Source organism: Sinohyriopsis cumingii, unplaced genomic scaffold (genome assembly GCF_028554795.1).
Source record: "Sinohyriopsis cumingii isolate HCF-2022 unplaced genomic scaffold, ASM2855479v2 utg000744l, whole genome shotgun sequence".
Classification (NCBI taxonomy): domain Eukaryota; kingdom Metazoa; phylum Mollusca; class Bivalvia; order Unionida; family Unionidae; genus Sinohyriopsis; species Sinohyriopsis cumingii.
The window spans coordinates 630,372-652,479 of record NW_028315928.1 but is presented as its reverse complement, the minus strand read 5'-3'; the positions used below and the strand labels follow the sequence as shown (position 1 = coordinate 652,479).

The following is a 22,108-nucleotide window of genomic DNA, read 5'->3' as shown; positions in this document are numbered from 1 at the left end:
TAAGTCAACACAGGGAAGGATTAATGAGCAAGTAACCTCATGTGAAGACAGACTCCCAAATAGCAACAGTGTCAGATGCTCAGACACAGACAATCACAATACCAGCCAAGAGAAAATGTAAAATGACCATGCAAATAAAAACCGATACCCAAAGTAATCCTGCATTGCAAACAAAAGTAACCCCTCTCTCAGTCATGTGTCACACCTGCAACAGCAATAAGTGTACACCCATGGCCCACAGCTCAGACAAGTCTGTTGCCTGCACCAACAACTGCATTTCCCAGTGCTCAAACAAATGTGTCAACATCAGATTGAGTAGTTCACACAACCGAAACACAAATTTCAGCCTCTCTTCCTCCAAGAGATGTGTCTGAAATACAATCCAGAGTCCAACACATGACATCACATGCCAGAAAAGATAGGACTCTAATAATTGGCTCCTCAATATTGAAAAGTATAATACCAAGGAGACTTTTTAAAACAGATGTACAGACACTAAGAGGTGCAAATATCGACAACATCATGGACAGAATAATGAATACTGACCTAACCAAATACAACTAAATTATTATTTTAGTAGGTGGAAAAGATGCCAGTGAAAGAAGGTCACTAAATCAAATCAGAACAGATTTTGAAAGTTTACTATATGCTGCTAGGTACTGCAGCCCAAATACATGTAAAATAATGATATCAGGACTACAACACAAAGGTGAAAGAAATCGATGATCTGATAATTGACCTATGTGAAGACTTCAACCTACAGTACATTCCACAATACACATCTTTCTTTCTTCAGAACCAGGATGTCAACCTAAGTCTCTACCACAGAGACAAAATTAATTTATGCGGAAAAGGAACTTCTCAATTACTGAGAAATATTAACATGTATGCCCTCATTTTCAGGCACTATAATGAAGAGTACTGTCTCTACTGTGGAGAAACTAGGCACATGACACAGGTATGCCATCATGGCAAACAGATTGAGTGCTTCAGGTGCCATAAATAGGGACACAAACAAAGACTTTGTCAATCAATGTATTCTACATATTAACAAGCTGGCAAAGAGGAGAATGACAATGCTTCATTTACAACAAATCTAAATGTACATAATGTGACTCTTGTCTCTAACTATTCATTGGACACAAAAGTTAATGGATTTTCAGGGTCTGTATGTGACTTTGAAGATGCTAATATAATATATGAACATTTAAATATAGAAATAGGATGTTAGAATGATAAAAGTAGTATGGAGGCAATCTCAGTGAGTACCCCATTGCATGATGACTATAATTGATATGAAACTAAATACAAAGGTCACTTAAATGTACAAGGTATAGTGGGAAAAATAGACCAGATGAAGTTAACGTTGTCTTCCAAAGAAAATAATATACGTGTTTTATGACTCACTGAAACCAAAATTAAATGATAACCACAATGATGATCTATTTCAGTGTCAAGGTTACAATAAACCATTACGCTGGGACAGAGAGACAGCAGGGGGAGGTATTGTTTTATACATTAGGGAAGATGTAAATGCAGAAAGGAAACTTAACTTGGAGTCACATGAAATTGAGAGTATCTGGGCGGAAATTTTTCAAAATAACCAAAATCATTCCTAGTTGGTTTCATTTATAGGCCACCTTCCTCCAAAGCAAATTGGAATGATAACTCTTTGAAACAAATGGAAAATGTTCTTGCACAGGAGAGAGAAACATGTATGCTTGGCGATATAAATAAGGACCTTCTCAATACTCAAAAAAGGAACAACTGGAAGGAATTTATTGAATCATTAGGCCTAGTCCAGCTGGTAAATGAGCCCACAAGGGTAACAGAAAAATCAAGCACTCTTATTGATCACATTTATACCAAACTACCAGACAATGTGGCTTGTGTTAAAGTACCGAATGTTGGTCTTAGTGACCACTATCCTACTTTTTTGACAAGAAAGGTTAAATACAAAAAAAATAAGAAAAATACACCCTAAACTATCACTTACAGACTGTTCAAAATTTTTAATGAAGAACAATTTTATATAAAGTTCCATGGAATATGATCCAAAATTTGGATGATATAGATTAAGCTCTGAGGGTGTGGACTGACTTATTCACGGATGTAGTCCCTAAGCATGCACCACTGAAAGTACATCGACTAAAGACTGAAATTCAACATAACTGGCTTACTACTGAAATCCTAGATGCTATGAAAACATGAGGCCATTTCAAGGCTATGGGAAACCATGCACAATATAAAGTATGGAGAAATAAAATAACAAGTATGATTAAAAAAACTAAAAAACTTATCATCAATCATTGCTTGAAAACAAAAACAGCAACACAAACTCCATTTGGAAAGTCTTCAATGAACTCACTGGATAAACAAAAAAAGATCAGACAAATAAAATTCGCTCACTTCTGGTAAATGACACCATAGTCACTGATGACACTGATAATGCAAATGTTTTCAATGATTTTTCTCTAACATTGCCACAATGTTAAAAGAACCAGTGATAGAAAACAACTTTAATGAACTGATTAAGTTCTGCAGCAGCAAAATCTCTAAGGAGGTATGTTTCTCTATCCCACCAGTATCAAAAAACTTTGTTAAAAAATATCTCAGTGAACTTGATACCAAGAAAGCAACAGGACTTGATCAGATTGGTCCACGACTCATTAAATCTTCTGCCTCTGCTATTGTAGATAGCATAACATTCATAATTAATTCAAGTATTGCAACCTCATCTGTCCCCAAAATATGGAAAACTGCAAATGTAACTCCTATTCACAAATCTGGTTCTAAGGATGATGCTGATAACTACCGACCAATCTCAATACCATCAAACTTGTCAAAAAATAATTGAAAAACATGTCCATGACTCAATCATGTCATATTTAACCAAACACATGCAGTTACACCCTAATCAATCAGTCTTTAGACAGAAACATTTCTGTGAGACTGCCTTGATCTCCCTAACTGATAAATGGCTTCAAGCACTTGACCAAGGTAGAATAATAGGATCTGTATTTGTAGATTTCAGGAAAGCTTTTGACATATTGGATCATGAAATCCTTTTGAAGAAACAGAAAAAATCTACCAATGTGATGAATTAACAATTAGATGGTTTACTTCATACTTAAGTGAGAGAACACAACATGTTTACATAAATAATGTTCTGTATGAACCTGGAACAATTAGATATGGAGTACCACAAGGCTCAATTCTAGGTCCATTAGAATTTATTTAATTTATTAATGACCTACCACTTTTACTAAGAGACTCAATATCATCTACAAATCTCTATGCAAATGACACAACATTGTCAGACATCCAAAACACAAAGCATGAACTTGAAATTTTTTTACAGAATGCCCTAAACAAACTGGAAAACTAGTGCACATGCAATGGCATGGTGGTAAATACTGGTAAAACTAAAATATTACTTATCTCAACAAGGCAAAAAATGGACAAATCTTGAAAGTGATGAACTATGTCATACGTGGAAGGATACAAATTTGCAAATGGTCTGTCATGATAGACTACTTGGTGTTCTGGTAGATAATAACCTATCATGGACTGAACATATCAAACATATCAGTAAAATAGTCAATTCAAGTTTATGGCTTCTCAGTAGGATAAGACATTTTCTCCTTGAAAGGCACAGAAATCTATTTTATAATAGTTACATACAACCCCATTTAGACTACTGTAATACAGTATGAGGTAATTCAAATGATAAAAACATAGCAAAGCTGACACATTTTCAAAAAAGAGCATTAGGGCTAATATCAATCCAGAAAGAAAGCAAGGAAAATTTAGCTGGTAAGTTAAAAATATTACCTATTAAAGACCAAATCTGTTTGAGAAAAACCAAATTAACGTACAGGATATCCCATAATAATGCTCCTGAATATTTACAATCACTATTCCTATTACTGTATAAGCTACCTGGTAATACTCCTCACCTGCAATCCATGTCTACCAAACAGTATGAAATTCCCAAACCAAATAAGGAGTTATTTTTTAAAAAATTCCAATACTCTAGAACTCTGCTCTGGAATAGTATTCCAGTTGAGATTAGAAATGCCCATTCTATTTCCTCCTTCTACACCCAATACATGGAGTGGCTTCAGAGATGCAGCTAACATAAATAAATTCCTTTGTAGGAGCACCTCAAGGTATATTAGTTCTTAGCTAATTGTGTTACCCTCTTTAAATACGGTCATTATTATTATATGATATGGGTGTCAGCCTAATAAATTGGTCCCATGACAAGATGTAGGTGTCCACCTAATAAATTGCTACCATGATAAGACATATGTATCAGCCTCATAAAATGCTCACATGTCATAAGACATGAGTGTCAGCCTCATAAAATGTTCACATGTCATAAGACATGGGTGTCAGCCTCATAAAATGTTCACATGTCATAAGACATGGGTGTCAGCCTCATAAAATGCTCACATGTCATAAGACATGGGTGTCAGCCTTATAAAATGCTCACATGTCATAAGACATGGGTGTCAGCCTCATAAAATGTTCCTCTGATAAGACATGTATGTCAGCCTAATAAACTGTTCCTTGACAAGACATGGGTGTCAGCTTAATAAATTTGGTCAGTGATAAAACATGGGTGTCAACATAGTAAATTGGTCATAAAGAACGAGTGACCGTATTATTAGACAAAGAAATCATATGTAAATACTTGCAATAATTTTGAAAAATGAAGGGGATGCATCAGCAATGATGAGATTTGTATCATAAAAATATGGTGCATGTTAACCTATTATCAACAACCACCTCTTCTACCCAGCCCCATTTTTCTACCCAGCCAAAATGTTTTCTTCTCATTGGTAGTTACTTCAAAGAGATTTCAGTGTAAGAATGAATTATCATCAGCAAATGGATTTTACTAATTAGGAAACCATTCACCAAATGTCAAACAGCTAATTTGGATAGACATCCATGATGCTGTAGAGCATCTGAGTGACACTAGTTTCCTGTTCCTGTCCCAGGATAATTCTGAATTTCAGAAAATATCCATTCATAAAAAGTCCATTCAGTCATGCCACCTATTTAACACAATTTACTGCATTTATCAGAGTGAAGTGTAATTATAGATATAAAGAGACCATCGATTTTCCATTATGCATTTTTTCCATATACGAGTCTTAAGATTTTAAATAATTCAGCTAAATCATACATTCATAACAGTGCTACAGTCTGAAAATGTTATACTCTGAAACAACAAAAGATATTCTGCACTGTACAACTTGACTGTCAAAAGAAGACAAGAAACTGAGAAGTTAAACTACCGGGTATGTCCAGCAATACTGTGAATTGGCTGTTTTTGTGGTGATCTGATTTTCATCACTGCTGCAGGACCAAGAAAAGACTTAATGACCCAAGGAACACTGATCATTGTGTGAAAAATATATGATTCTTGGCAAGGCATATAAATTGACATTCAATTTACATTAGACCTATTCATAATTAAAAAGACAGTTTTGTTAGTACTTTATTAAGGATGAAAACTGAATAGTAAAACCATTTCACAGTTATCTTGAAATGTAATGAAGATATGAACTCAAACTTACTGTTATATCTTGTGGCATTATCCTGTCTGCAGGACGTTTCTGCATGCTGTAAAAGAATTAAAGTAAAGATTCGTATAATGTACTCCTTCTCCAGTCCATCACGTCTGTCATCAGACTTCTTAGCTAGACTGTTCACATTTGACTGCCTAGTTTGATAGAGCAATAAAAAAGACATGGCTACCATTTTCTATTCATAAATTAAGAGCTTTCAAATGCTTAATTTAATATTACAACTCTCTTGACAACTCATGCACAACAGTGTCCACTATAAGTGAGGGTGTGAGTTACCAAAGGACCTCTGAAAAATAAAGAAGTGGGTGGCATCTGGGCTATATATCGAGAAAATCATGAAAAGGTGGGTGGGGAGTGGCACTGTTCAAATGACTGAATACTTGTTTTACAATCATATTGGGAATAATTGTAATAAACAATTTTATGTAATTAAATATTTTGCTTTTTAGCTTAAATTAATATTTTTTTCACTGTGTATTACATCACTGCTTTCAGCAGAAGAAAACAAAATCCTTTTTGTTAAAAAAAGTAGAGTTATTTGTTTCATGAAAAGACCATCAGCATTAAAATTTGACTTCTAAATATTAATTTATTAATGAAATACTGATGTAGTGATTTCATTGCAATAGTGAAACTTTCACTTATCTTGGAGCAAATCTCTGAGTGCCAATTCAGGATTTTTAAGTTCACTACAACATTTTAAATGTGCTTCTCTGTGATGAACTGTATCTATGAAAAAAGATTTGAATTTACTGGGTACTCCTTTAACTTGGTTTCCTTGCTATCTTTGATCACATCTGTGTATGACAAGGATAATTTCATGTAGTTAATTATTACTTACACAAAAAATATTTGTAAGTGTTTGAGTGGTCAATTGAAATGAGTTGACCCAACACATGACTGTTTCCACTAGCTGTTATGCATGTAGGATTTGCATGCATTTGAACTTTTTTCAGTCCATTTCCTTTTTTTTGATTTGATACAAAAGACACAATTAACATGATAATACAAAGCACGTATGCCTTAAATTGAGTGTAACAATAAAACAAATATGTCCACAAATTGGAGATAAAAACAGCTGGGAGTTAATGAAGTTCTTAAAGTAATGCCTGTGGAGATAACTAGCACAGTGGATTGACATTTTTCCCATTTGAATACAAGAAGGCATATAGCATTTATGATAATTACAATCAAGCCAAATTAAAATATACAACTAAAACATGAATTTCCCTTGACAAAACATACTTCATTGCCATTTATTTCTTAAAGTGTAGGCATTATGGTTAGGCATTAGTGACATTTTCACAGATAAATATTTTATCAAAGATTGTTGTTTATAGTGTACTGAGAATTTTTGTAAAGAAATTGTGACAAACTGTAAGACTTCTTAATATAAGTTGAGAGTTTCATGGTGTTGATTCAAATTTCCAGACAGTAGCCACCGTTTTTCCTGATAAACCAAATAATATAACAGGATTTTGTTTACCAATTTTGATTACAATTTTCTTCATGTTCAATATATCAGGGTAAATTCTTTTGGACTTTTCTAAACCGAAAAATTGGGATTCAAGTTTTCCTCATATTATAAGCAGATTCGAGAGTTACATGGGCAATACACTAACATTATTTGTCTGTCACAGACTTAAAAAGGTTTACATCAGCTGTCATGACATTTGTTGTATCACAGACTGGTTCCAAAATTCTCATTCACTTCATAATAAACTGAAAAAACTTGGTTCAGTCTAACAATATTCACAGAACCAGTTTAAGATGAATGAAATGACAACCATTCTAAAATCTAATTGTGACTACTTGACACTGTTCTCATAGCAATAAACTTTCCATTTACAAGCTCTAACTGCTGAATAGAAAAAATAATCTAAATCAATCGATCTGTGACTTGTTTATTGCTCAAACATTACCACATGATTGAACTTATTGCAGAAAAATGCCACAATCTTGAGGATGTAACATAAATAGCATGGATAACAGTCTTAAAGTCTCAAGCATTCACCAGCATATAGTACAAAACTATCACCAGCACTGAGCTAGATCTACCTAATCATGCACAGGCAAATCAGGTCTACATCATTTAATAAAAGCAAAGACCCTGATCAAGTGGTGTTATATGTGCAGACAGATCAAGGTCTATATCATAACACTGACAAAATTAAAAGCGTGGACCCTGATCAACTGGTGTTATATGTGCTGACATATCTGAGTCTATGCTGTTCTCCATTTGACTGACACTTTAATTCTTAATTGCAACATACATAGTTTAAAGGAATAATGAGTAACGAGGCTTGAAAACTGATTACACATTCCATTAATCAGTTGTAGTGAAGCGAACACACATCATGCATGGTGTGTAACCAATTTTCACATCATGCATGGAATGTAATCAATTTTCAAGCTTCATGACTTCAACATTCCTGTAAAATATGAAGTTCAGTTCTTCTAATTAAAAATAGCTAAAAATATAAAAATGGAACTCAAGAAATAAACTGAAATATATTTTAGTCACTGTTAACAAATGTTGTCAAACGCATACCAAAAAGACAAAGGAATACAATACAAATGTCACCAGGAGATCTCCAAACCAAGCAGGTTGACACTGATATGTCACTTTGAGGATCTTGACATAACAGTCTACACAACTTTCCCTGAATTTTTCTACCTGTAATAGGATCATAAACTCTTAACCTTTATGTAATGTATGCAGTGCTCTGGCCAAAAACAAAAGAAAGCAACTTTTAAAATCAGAAAGAGTAAGAAATCCCTGGTGTGTCATGTTTACAAAACATGTAAATGTATCATTATGTGACTATCTAGCTTAATATAGAAATACATGAAACTTGCAATTCTATGAGCATAAATAAGATATGTAATCATCAACAACAACTTCCCATTTTATCATTTTGTACATGAAACGTACTGAGTGTAAAAAGGATGTTTTATACAAAGGATGTTTTATACATTTACCAAAATACACTTAACCACCAATTTTTGTTTTATTTCAATGCAAATGAAGAAATATTAGTGTCTTTTGTCAATGTCAAACAAATTTCCTTTATAGCAAAATCATAGATGTATTTTTACTGGGAACTGCTGAAAATGTCAACTGTACAAGTGTTCTGTATATACAGGTGTCCTTTAAGATGAGCTTCACTGTAAAAAAATTGGTAGACATGTAACTTACCATCTGGCAACAAAGTCTATGAAATATGGAGAAAATACTCCCTCAGGCAAAGTTGGTGATGTCTGAAATTTAGAAATATTATACAATTTAGTGCTTTTGTCGAGTTTAATATTTTGTTCTACTGACCTGTGAAAATGATATTGACCGAAATGAAATGTAGTTTTATATTTCACAGCTCACTTAAGAAATACATTTAGCAAAATAAAAACTATTGTTTTATTACTTTCATTCTGTGATTTAAAAATATCCTCACACAAGCACAGTGTTATTTTGTAGAGGGGGCCCCGAGTGGCCGAGTGGCTTAAAGCGCTCTCCGTTATGGATCATTGCCATCTCACCTCTGCCTGCGTGGGTTCAAGTCTAGGATTCGGCCAAGGTGGGTATGTGAGGAAGCTTGCCAGTAACTTCTCGTGGGTCAGTGGTTCTTCCTGGGGTTTTCCCGGGTTCTTCCTCCACCATTAATACTGACCGCCATGCATAGCCTATCGTGTGCTGAAAAATGGCGTTAAATCCCACAACAACAACAACAACAACATTTTGTACAGCTCAAATCACAGAGGATGCCAATATGTTGCACTACAGCTGAACACATGTGACCTGTTCACCTAATTAGAATTCAGAATAAAGTTTTTGAATGTAATAATGAACAATTTTATGCAAAGATGAGCACATCAAAGTGATTTACAAAGAGAGGTTTCAGCTTAATTCTATCACTTGACAGTCATATTATTTAGGTAAATATAAAAAGAAATAAACTTCATATTTTAGTTGATTAGCAGCAAAGCAAAGGCTGTCCTTACTTTGTGTATAGTCAATGTTCAAGCTTTATGACGTTACGAGTCCTGTAAGTTCAATTCTTACACTGACAAATAATTAGAAAAACAATTAAAAAAATTGAAGAAATAAAATAAGAGAACTTTATTTTTAAAATTGTTGACAAATATGGTCAATAGTACATGAGAAGTATGTAATCAACTAATAACTCCTAGTTTTTTGCATCACATGATTGGATTTAACCAATCCAAACACTTGTAACAAAGGCTTTGTAAACCTTTGTAATTACTTATATCATAAATACCCTATATAGTAATATCTTAAGAAATTACAAATGAAATCAAGATGAAAAGCAAGGCAAAGGCACACTGATCAAAGCATCATTTTACTTCAAAGACATTTCACACGCTTTTCTAAGGTTTTGAAAATAAAATCAAACTAAGTATTTGACATCATGTGATAATTAGAATCTTACTTTTGTTTTCATTTCAAATGTGATTTATGCAACTTGTGAAATAATGTCAATTTTTTTTAGCATTATTTGACTCATTTTATACATTTGAAATGAAGATTATGTAGCACCCTTAATGTCTGGTCTGTGAACAGTGCTATGTTGTATATTACATACTTTTCCACACAATTTAGCACTCTTGTTGACAAAGAACTCATGGCTAGAAAAGTGATAACCAAGTGTTGTTTATAAGGCATACAATAAATCTTTTTTATTCAGATGGTATAGAAAAATGAGTTAATACTATATTAGATAAAATCAAAGGGATGAACATAACATTAAAGGGATGAACATATCGTTAAAGGGATGAACATAACATTAAAGGGATGAACATAACATCAAATGGATGAACATAACATTAAAGTGATGAACATAACATCAAAAGGGATGAAGATAACATTAAAGGGATGAATATACTATCAAATGGATGAACATAACATTAAAGTGATGAACATAACATCAAAAGGGATGAACATAGCATCAAAAGGGATGAAGATAACATTAAAGGGGTGAACATAACATCAAATGGATGATCATAACATTAAAGGGATGAACATAGCATCAAAAGGGATGAACATAGCATCAAAAGGGATGAAGATAACATTAAAGGAATTAATATAATATCAAAGAGATGAACATAAGATCAAAGTGATGAACATAACATTAAAGGGATGAAGATAACATCAAATGGATGAACATAACATTAAAGGGATGAACATAACATCAAAGGGATGAACATAATTAACTTACAATATGCTGAAATTAAATTCTCTTTTAATGATTGTAAATTCTAATATCAATCTAAATACATGTAATCCTAACAATGTTTTAAATTATTTCTTCTCTTCATCTATTAACTAACACAATAATTTCTGACAAATATTTACAAGATAGCTTTTGTTGATTTTCTATTGAAATGACTCTTTACTCTCTAAAGTGTTATACAAAAGCTCTCAGACGATATCAAGGGAAGTAAATGCTGACCAATCATGTCCTCTCTGGATAAGAATTGGAGTTGAGTCCCTTATTATATCTTGAAAGATCTTTAAAGGTCAAAAACAGAGACCAGAAAGCATGCAATAGGCTTTGGAGAAATTTAAATCCTTCAAGCCAAAAATCCATCAACAGTTTGATTAATTCATCCATATTTCATGTTTTCAAGTATTTCTCATTCCAGAACCTTCATCATTTACTTAAAGAAAATGTTCTCCACATTGCTAATACATTGCTCTTTCTTGTAAAATGAAGTTTAAAGCAAAAATTTAAACTTCACAGCCAGTAAGGTTTCAAAAACTCATTTCTTTAACAACACATGCATAATTGGACTATGCTGCCTATAATATACCTATGGTTCTTCAAAATAGTAAATAGCAACATAAGGGTATACACATTATGTACATGTGGATTAAAGACAACTTTTAGACTGGTATACACATTATGTGGATACTGATTAAAGCTATCTTTTAGACTGGTATACACATTATGTAGATCTAGATTAAAGCTAACCTTTAGACTGGTATACACATTATGTAGATCTAGATTAAAGCTAGCCTTTAGACTGGTATACACATTATGTGGATCGAGATTAGAGCTAACTTTTAGACTGGTATACACATTATGTAGATCTAGATTAAAGCTATCATTTAGACTGGTATACACATTATGGAAATCTAGATTAACGCTATCTTTTAGACTGGTATACACATTATGTAGCTCTAGATTAAATCTAACTTTTAAACTGGTATACACATTGTGTAGACCTAGATCAAAGCTAACTTTTAGACTGGTATACATATTATGGAAATCTAGATTAGAGCTAACATTTAGACTGGTATACACATTATGTACATCTTGATTAAAGCTAACTTTTAGATTGGTATATACTTTATATAGATTTATAGTACAGCTAACTTTCAGACTGGTATACACATTACATAGCTCTATATTAAGCTAACTCTTAGACTGGTACATACACATTATGGAAATCTAGATTAAAGCTATATTTTAGACTGGTATACCAATTATGTAGCTCTCAATTTAGCTATCTTTAAGACTGGTTAACACATGTAAATCTAGATTAAATCTAACTTTTAGACTGGTATACACATTATGTAGATCTAGACTGAAGTAACTTTTAGACTGGTATACGCATTAGGTGGGGGTTAGAATTATAAAGAAAGAGAATTTCCCCATCTTTCCTCAATGGTTATACTGGCTATTTAAAAAGGACCTTGTATATCTTAGGTATAATTCAAAGAACCTTTAATTCCCTTTATTTTGATGAATCATTGATGGGTGTAATATGGGTTATAGAGTATACAACTTGGCCTTACTCCAGATGTGCACATTTCAAAAAAGTGCTAGCTCTACTTGGTCATTTTCACTGCCTGAACATCAGAGGTGCATTGTATGAAAAAGAGCTGATAATTTTTTTTTTACATTTTATATATTTGGTAATTCATCCACTTCACTTTCAGAAGCTGGTATTGTCTAGTCTGGCAAAATTCATTTTCCCTATTTTAACAGCTGCTATGGATAGTGTACTTTAGAATAATTCAGGCTCAATTTTTAGAACAAGGGAGCAGTCATTTTAGTTAGCAGTGTGCTTAAATCATGTAAAATTTCCTAAAGTACAATATCCAAAGAAATATCATCCAAATTACAATAATGCAGCATAGAGTTATGCAAACATTCTCTCAACTGTGCCTGTTTTAAATGCAAACAACTTCACCTTACATACGTCACTCTCTCAAAAGTACATAATAACTGGTGAGCGCCCCCTTATGTAGACCTAGATTAAAGCTAACTTTTGGACTAGTTTACACGTTATGTTGATCTAGATTAAAGCTAACCTTTAGACTGTATACTCAATATGTAGATAGAGATTAAAGCTATCTTTTTGACTGGTATACATATTATGCAGATCTAGATTTGAGCTAGCTTTTAGACTGGTATACACATTATGTAGATCTAGATCAAAGCTAACTTTTATACTGGTATACACGTTATGTATGTCTAGATTAGAGCTAACTTTTAGACTGGTATACACATGTAGATCTAGATCAAAGCTAACTTTTAGACTGGTATACACATTATGTTGATCTAGATTAAAGCTAACCTTTAGACTGTATACTCAATATGTAGATCTAGATCAAAGCTAACTTTTATACTGGTATACACGCTATGTACATCTAGATTAGAGCTAACTTTTAGACTGGTATACACAGTATGTACATAGAGATTAAAGCTCACTTTTAGACTGGTATACACATTATGTAGACCTAGATCAAAGCTAACTTTTGATGGACATACTGAGACTAAACTTAAAGACTACTAAAAAGTTATCTTATTTGCTGTTCTGATTAAAAAAATATGAAGTATCATGAATACATTGTTGAAATGACTCCCACAAGACCAAACAGTAGCATAGTATCGTTAAATGTAAAACTAACAGCTAGCCTTAAAAAGTACATTTACTTTTATATCATTTCTAATATGTATTACTATGCAGAAGAACAAACTTACTCCTTCTAGAATTAGCTCAAATAGCTTCCTTGGCTGAAAGATAAATAAATGAACAAAAAGTAAATAAACAATGATAAATGTAATTTGCACTTACAGCCTCTAACACTTATGTACAGTTTATTTTTTAGAATCAGTAAATCAACAAAAACATCAATCTAGAATAAAATTGAAAATACATACGAAAGACTTTCAACAGTTAAAGAAGCAAATATACCTTTGACAGAGTATGTTTTGATATTGTTGGTACAATAACTTGTAAAGAGTGAAGAGTCAGATTATTAGTGTGATAACCATTCTTCAAGGCATGAAAGGTACAGTTCCAGAGTGATAACCCCACACATAAAATTCTAGTTTTGACTCACACTGGGACGTCTGATAGAGTGGGGAGAGTCCTTCTGCATTATTCCCATGGATGTAAAATGCTTGTGCATTCCATTCATGATACTAGCACTGTTTTGCATCATACCTAAAGAGTCTGACATTGTTTCAATGCCATTAGGCCACATATTTACAAAACTGAAATAAAACAGGTTGATTTAGAATTATTACTAATACGTGTATACACTTAACAAATACGATGAGAAAGAGAGAGATATGTCAATACTGTAGGAATGCACTTTATGTTTTCCAGAAACTGCAGACTTTCAAGCATGTACATACATAGTATCATCAATGAAAACTCTGAATAGTTATGGTCATAGAAATAAATATTTCTACAAAGAATACATTACCATGGAATTCAACTCCACATTGAACAAATCACCATGGAATTAAACTCTAAAATAAATACATTACCATGGAATTCAACTCCACAATGAACAAATTAATATGGAATTCATCTCTACAATGAATACATTATCATGGAATTCAACTCCACAATGAATAAATTACCACAGAATTCAAAACAACAATAAATACATTACCATGGATTCACCTATACAGTGAATAAATTCCAATGGAATTCAAATTACAACGAATACATTACCATGGAATTCAAAACTACAATACAATACCATGGAATTCAACTCTACAATGAATATATTACCATGTTATTCAACTCTAAAATGAATAAATTATCAAGGAATTCAACTCTACAATGAATACATTACCATGGAATGCAACTCCACAATGAATAAATTACCATACATTACCATGGAATTCAACTCTACAAAGAATTCATTACCATGGAATTCAACTCCACAATGAGTACATTACCATGGAATTCAACTCTACAGTGAATACATTACCATGGAATTCAACTCTACAATGAATACATTACCATGGAATTCAACTCAACAATGAATAAAATGCCACAGAATTCAAAACTACAGTGAATAAATTACAATGGAATTTAACTCAACAATGAATACATTACCATCGAATTCAAAACCACAATAATACATTACCATGGAATTCAATTCTACAATGAATACATTACCATGGAATTCAACTCTACAATGAATACATTACCATGGAATTCAACTCTACAATGAATACATTACCATGGAATTCAACTCTACAAAAAATACATTACCATGGAATTCAACTCTGCAATGAATACATTACTGAAAGTTACTGGAGAGTAACTGGGTGATAGAGTTCAGCAACAAATATTTACTTCGGTAGGATATATTAATTGAAACAAAACAACTAAAAACAACTGCATACTTAAATGAAATATATCAATAACATTTAACTAACTTTGGTACAAAAACAGAAATTCTGATGTTCAGGTTAATTCAATATACAGATGCAAAACAAATACTGCACATTTATTGTTAATTTGTAAAGTGACACTTTTTATGGGTTCTGTGGAGGTCAGAGACATCAAACTTAAACACTTGAAGCTAAATATATTTTATCATAAGTGTCACTTTGTTTGAGGTAAAGAAAAAATATTTAAGATCTACAGTAGTTATAAATTTCACTTTTCAAATATGACAAAAACAATTATATCCATTAAAACAAGTTTCTCAAAGGGACTGACACTCTGCTGGCCAAAAAGAACTTCTAGGAATCCACAAGTCCATTTCTTCCATTCTTTCATTCTTTCTATTTGAAAAACTGACACCATCTCTCATATTCTTGATAAATACCAATATGACAAATCTGGTAACAACAATATTTTTTCAACATGATTGAGTTAACATGTTCACAAAATACATTTCATTACATTTCAAATTGTTTGTCATGGTTTTTAACCTTGAACTTGATATGATCTATGAGCCACTGAATTTTCTTGTATCATTGTCAAGATATGCCCATATTTAAAGTTTGGTTAAATCTACAATAATTTTGGAATTTCCCTTTCTATTGACTCAGCTTCATTCAGTGTATTTTTTAGATATATGCCCAAATAGGATTTGATAAAACCTTGTCATACACAGTTGTTTTATGATGCTTGAAAGCCAGTATTGCTAAACACCTAAGTCATGACCTTGACCTAAAATTCAATGTCAGAGTGCTGACTATTAATTTGTTTATTGGAATGTAAATCTATACTAAGACTGGTCAAATTCATTTGTACTTGAACAATTCAATCTGTTCATAAGTTCAGATAAATACAGAAGTTCTATGAATGACCTCTGACTTGACCCAAAGGTCAATTAAGTCTGGTTTTCGAACTCTTTCACAAATTTGCAGCTATGATGAAGGTCAGATCTGAGTCACTTCCATTCAGAATCAATTATATATTGCAGGAAGTTACCATCAACCAACAACAAAGAGGAGCAGTGATAACAAGATAGTTAGATGGCTACTATGGTGATAACAAGATTGTTAGATGGTTACTATGGTGATATACTGGAGCTCAGCTGAGCATCATCTTCATTCAGTTTGGTCTGGTCTTAAACAATTTTTGGCATATCAACACATGATAGCTTTTAGTGCTTTGTCTAGTGACAGAACATGGGAGGTAAGACTGATCTGTGTCCAGGATTCAGACTTGCACTCTTATAGTCATGGTCTGGCACACAAACCACAGACACCATGGGTCGTAATCAGTCAAAATATGCCACTATGACAGTCTCTTCAGGACAAAAATTTTTCCTGAATGCTGCCAAAGCAGTCATTTTGGAGGTTGTGGAGGTATTTTCATGATTGATGCTAAGGCAGTCATTTAAAGGTTGTGGAGGTATTTTCATGATTGCTGCTAAGGCAGTCATTTGGATGTTGTGGAGGTATTTTCATGACTGCTGCCAAGGCAGTCATTTGGAGGTTGTGGAGGTTCATGAATGCTACCAAGGCAGTCATTCAGAGGTTGTGGAGGTTCATGAATGCTACCAAGGCAGTCATTTGGAGGTTGTGGAGGTATTTTCATGACTGCTGCCAAGGCAGTCATTTGGAGGTTAAGGAGATATTTTCATCACAGCTGCCAGGGAAGTTCTTTTGGACGTTGTGGGGGTTTGACCAGCATCATCCTAATATAAGAGCAACTTTTATTTGGAGCCAACAAGACCTTGAGATGAATGTGCGTGTCTGAGGTTTCATAGAAATTCTCACAGTAGTTTAGAAAAAGGAGTACTAACAACTTGTAATAGCAGACAGATGACAAGCCATCATGTGAGTTGTTCTGATCTGTAAGTAGCACTAACCAAATTAATTTAAAATATACTAAAACCAAGGCACATTACAAGCTGGTACTTTATATATGATTTTGATCACAAACTTACCGCTCCTTGGCCAGGAGGCTGAAATTAAAATAGTTCACAGAACATAAGAGATGAATGATTCATCTAGTATAATACACAGTAATCATCCAATGATGAAGACATCTTGATTACCATTAAATAATTAGCTGACACTGACATGGACTGTTTATGAATATAGATTTGTTTAGCTATAGTCAGTTCATCAGGAAAATAATGTCTCCACATACCTGTATGTAAGTCAAGTCCTATTGCCAACAGCTTTAATCCTGACCTGCCCTCACATGAAGCAATGGCAGATCTTAGGGTGTGCAGCTAGTTAGACTGGACATATAAAAGAGTATTAACAGTACATAACCTGTACAGGTATCTTATCCTTGGTGTCTGATAGCATCATTAGTATGTCGATTCCAATACAAAAAGGTATGCATTCATTCTGTGGGAACAAAACTGCAGTTCTCCACACACCCAAAAAGTATGCATACACTATGTGGAAATTCAAACACAGTTCTCCTCATCCTCGAAAGGTATGCATTCATTATGTGGAAATACAAATGCATTCCCCCAACCCAAAAATGTTCTGTGCCTTAATGGCCTGTGTTGCAGTGCTTTTATTTTGTGACATAACATTAAAAATACTGCTCAAGTGCCCAACACAACAATAACCTTACTTTAATGCAAATTCCTCCTGAACACATTGATATCATGCTTTATTTTAATGAAAAGCCCTTTTTTGTTTTATTTTTTGATTGATGTAAATCAGTTCATGGACAGATAATCTGATTTTAGGAAGTGATGTTTCCATTTATAATCATCGACTGCCATAACTGGTATAATCAATCAAGATTTTGTTCAACTCCCCCCCCCCCATTCATCTCATCTGATATCATTTCAAAAGTACTTATTGGTTCATAAGAGCATAGATGTGTGATAGCAGTCAGTTACTTCGTGATGCTGGAGTTACTCCTTATCATAGGTTATATCACATAAAGGCCAAAATTAAAAACCAGTTACCAAATACAAGTTCATTGTTCCAAGGTCTAAGTTACAGGTTTGCTCCAGAATTCAACAAAATTTTTAAATCATTTTATCAACTTTAAATTTGTTTTATGAAAAATGTTTTATTAATGATGAAAATGATGTAAAAATACCAAAGTTTTTAAATATTTCTGAAATATAAATATGAAAATGAAAACAAAGAAATTAGAAAAAATAAAAATTTACAGATAAAGTTACAGAATAATAAAGAGTCCTAATTTAAATTTGTGAGTTCTTCTGTATTTTTTGAAAAACATTATTTAAATTATGTTAAGTCACAATGTTAAAAGGCAGAGTATCATTAACTTGTCCACTGGAGGCATTAAGTAAACTATCTTACACTTTGACTGCTTTATAATTAATTTCATTATCCATCTTGACTACTTTATAATTAATTTCATTATACATCTTGACTGCTTTACAACTAATTTCATCATATATCTTGACTGCTTTATAATTAATTTCATTATACATCTTGACTGCTTTATAATTAATATCATCATATATCTTGACTGCTTTATAATTAATTTCATTATACATCATGACTGCTTTACAAATAATTTCATCATATATCTTGACTGCTTCATAATTAATTTCATTATACATCTTGACTGCTTTATAATTAATATCATCATATATCTTGACTGCTTTATAATTAATTTCATTATACATCTTGACTGCTTTATAATTAATTTCATCATTGACTGCTTTATAATTAATTTCATTATATATATTGACTGCTTCATAATTAATTTCATTATATATATTGACTGCTTCATAATTAATTTCATTATACATCTTGACAGCTTTATAATTAATTTCATTATATATACTGACTGCTTCATAATTAATTTAATTATACATCTTGACAGCTTTATAATTAATTTCATTATATATATATTGACTGCTTCATAATTAATTTCATTATACATCTTGACTGCTTCATAATTAATATCATCATATATCTTGACTGCTTTATAATTAATTTCATTATACATCTTAACAGCTTTATAATTAATTTCATTATATATATTGACTGCTTCATAATTAATTTCATTGTACATCTTGACTACTTTATAATTAATTTCATTATACATCTTGACTGCTATATAATTAATTTTATTATATATCTTGACTGCTATATAATTAATTTCATTATACACCATGACTGCTATATAATTAATTTCATTATATATCTTGACTACTATATCATGGAATAAGATCCATGACATTACCTGTCTTGTAAGAGGAATGGTGTTATAATGAAGGATTCACAGTGAGAGAGTGCTGTATCCCATCTTGTAACAAGAATGGTGTTATAATAAAGAATTTTACACTGAGGGAGTGCTGTATCCTGTCTTGGTTACCTCAAAAAGTAGTTAGATCTTATAAGCTACCTTTATGATGAACACTTGGAATCAGCCTAGTTTATATGCTGTTTGTACTGTAAACACTTGGAATCAGCCTAGCCTATATACTATTCGTACTGTGAACACTTGGAATCAGCCTAGTTTATATGCTATTTGTACTGTGAACACTAGGAATCAGCCTAGTTTATATGCTATTTGTATTGTGAACACTTGGAATCAGCCTAGTTTATATGCTATTCATACTGTGAACACTTGGAATCAGCCTAGTTTATATGCTATTCGTACTGTGCCTACAAACAAGAATTCCTTGAAGTGACTGACTCTAATGGGCAAAATGAATTGAAGACCATATCTGACTTTTAACTGCTCAGTGGTGAAACCATCTCTGATAATCTTCAGAAAAAGTTTTCAAATGAATGTCAGATTCACATTAATTTCATTTAGGACAAAGTAGACATCATTAGAAGTCTTTTTGTAAAAATGCCATGTTATAATCATCATCCATTCAGGGAGAGTATTGATAAGTATTTCAAGATAGCTGTCTTAACAGCCACTAGACATACGATTGTCACCATTTTCATTTAGGATCAACCAGGTATCATAAGAAGTCTACTGGTGAAAAACTCACTTTGATATAGCAATCCATTTTGGAGAAGTAGAGATATAGTATTTTAAAGGTATATTGAGGGTTAGCCGTTTTCATTTAGCTACAAATGGACACCATAAGAACTTTTCTGATGAAAACCCCATGTCAAAATGACTTTCCATTTAAGAGAAGTAGCAAAAACAAAATTTAGAAGAAATGCCACATACCGAATGTCCGAAGATCACCATCTTAATTTAGGATCAACAAAACCTTATAAGAAGACTTATACTGAAAATGCCATCCTGATAATGACCACTCATTCTTGTCGAGAAGAAGTGATAACACTATTTTCATGACGGCCACTGTAGCAGCAATATTAATCTCAGACTGGCAGTTTTTATTCAGAAACAACTAGAAATCACAGGAAGATTTTTGGCAAAAAAAAAGTCAATATTGCATTCAATTCATAAGGAGTAGCAATAAAAAGATTTCAAATGTGTGTGTATAGCACATGGCAATCCTCCAAGAAGTTTAGGAGAATTAGCAATAAACAAAATTTTTGATAACAGATAGATGGCCAATGGACCATCCCAATAACCTCATCTGGACTAGAAGAGCAAAAAAATATCTAGGGAAAACCATGCTATGAATTTTGAGAAAAGATTATTTACATGGGGAAAAATAACTTGTTATCCAATATTCTTATGTACAATAATAATGATTTTAAACATGCAGAATCTCAATGGACTTATGAAAATACAGCGTGTGCTTTTCAAGCATTCAAACCTTGGCATTAAAAAAGGTTGAATGCTACCCAACTGGAGATTAAAAAAAAGGAAAACAGATGTACAGCTCAGTGATGATGAAACTGGCAACAATATGATAAAGAACATAACTAAATTTTATAAAGAAGTCAAATAACATACTATGACAACTTCAAAAAACTTCATTAGAGTGCATGATTTCAGTTGTTTATGTATGACATCATTAACTTGCTTACCAATTTAAATGGAAAGTGACCAGTGGCAAGCTGAAAAAGAATTGATATATAGAACTTAAAAATTACAAAACAGTAATTAGCTCACTATCTTCATGGAGCACTTGGGCCTAAAATTTGTATATATAAAACTAGACCAATTCAAACATGTTACATATATGACCATTGTGCCTAAAACTTGTATCTATAAGACTAGACCAATCAAATATATTATTACAAGTATATGCTTTTAAAACAAGTAACAGACAAAGGTGAAAGATAAGCTTTGTAAAATTTAGCAAATAATTTATTTCCCTAAAATACAAAGTGAAAATCAGAAAAATGATCTTACAGTATTGCAAATTGAATCCCAAAATAATCCAAGAATTACAGACACAAGTCCAAGTAACTTAAAGTCCTGAATAAAGTTCAGTAAAAGTCCAGAAAAAAATCCCAAAACTGAAGTTGATGACATGTCTGTGGTAGCTATTGAAGTGTTGATGTGTCAACAGTCTTTTGTTGAATCACAGTACATGTAATATAATTTCAGGTTTGAATTCAGTATAAGTTCCAGCGAATGTCTCTATCTATGAATTTCATCAGATCACTTTAGCATTTCCAAACAAAATAATCACCTGAATTCAATAATTTGAAGAAAGTAAATTTCAGCCCAAACTGGTCACAACATAATACAACTTGAAAGAGCTAGATGTTAAAGCTTGAATGACCAAGTCCTCACAACCACAAGATTATATAGTTCTCTACTTGACCTAAGGTCACAATTAGCATTTTCTTTAAAAAAAACATTATTAATAGAAAATAACCTTCTAGAATGATCCTGATGTGTACAAAATCAAAACCATAACCTGTAAAATTCAC

General features: G+C 32.5%; 1 protein-coding gene across 1 annotated transcript in view; it reads right to left on the bottom strand.

Moving 5' to 3' along the window:
• Positions 1 to 22,108, bottom strand: part of LOC149773244 (dual specificity mitogen-activated protein kinase kinase 5-like) — a 106,846-nt gene that overhangs the window by 4,720 nt on the left and 80,018 nt on the right. The window contains exons 15-19 of the mRNA XM_089946559.1: positions 21,254 to 21,283; positions 17,284 to 17,301; positions 13,613 to 13,645; positions 8,803 to 8,864; positions 5,592 to 5,637 (exon numbers count right to left, since the gene is read on the bottom strand). Of these exons, the coding sequence (XP_089802685.1) occupies positions 5,592 to 5,637; positions 8,803 to 8,864; positions 13,613 to 13,645; positions 17,284 to 17,301; positions 21,254 to 21,283 (189 nt within the window). The remainder of the gene's footprint in view (positions 1 to 5,591; positions 5,638 to 8,802; positions 8,865 to 13,612; positions 13,646 to 17,283; positions 17,302 to 21,253; positions 21,284 to 22,108) is intronic.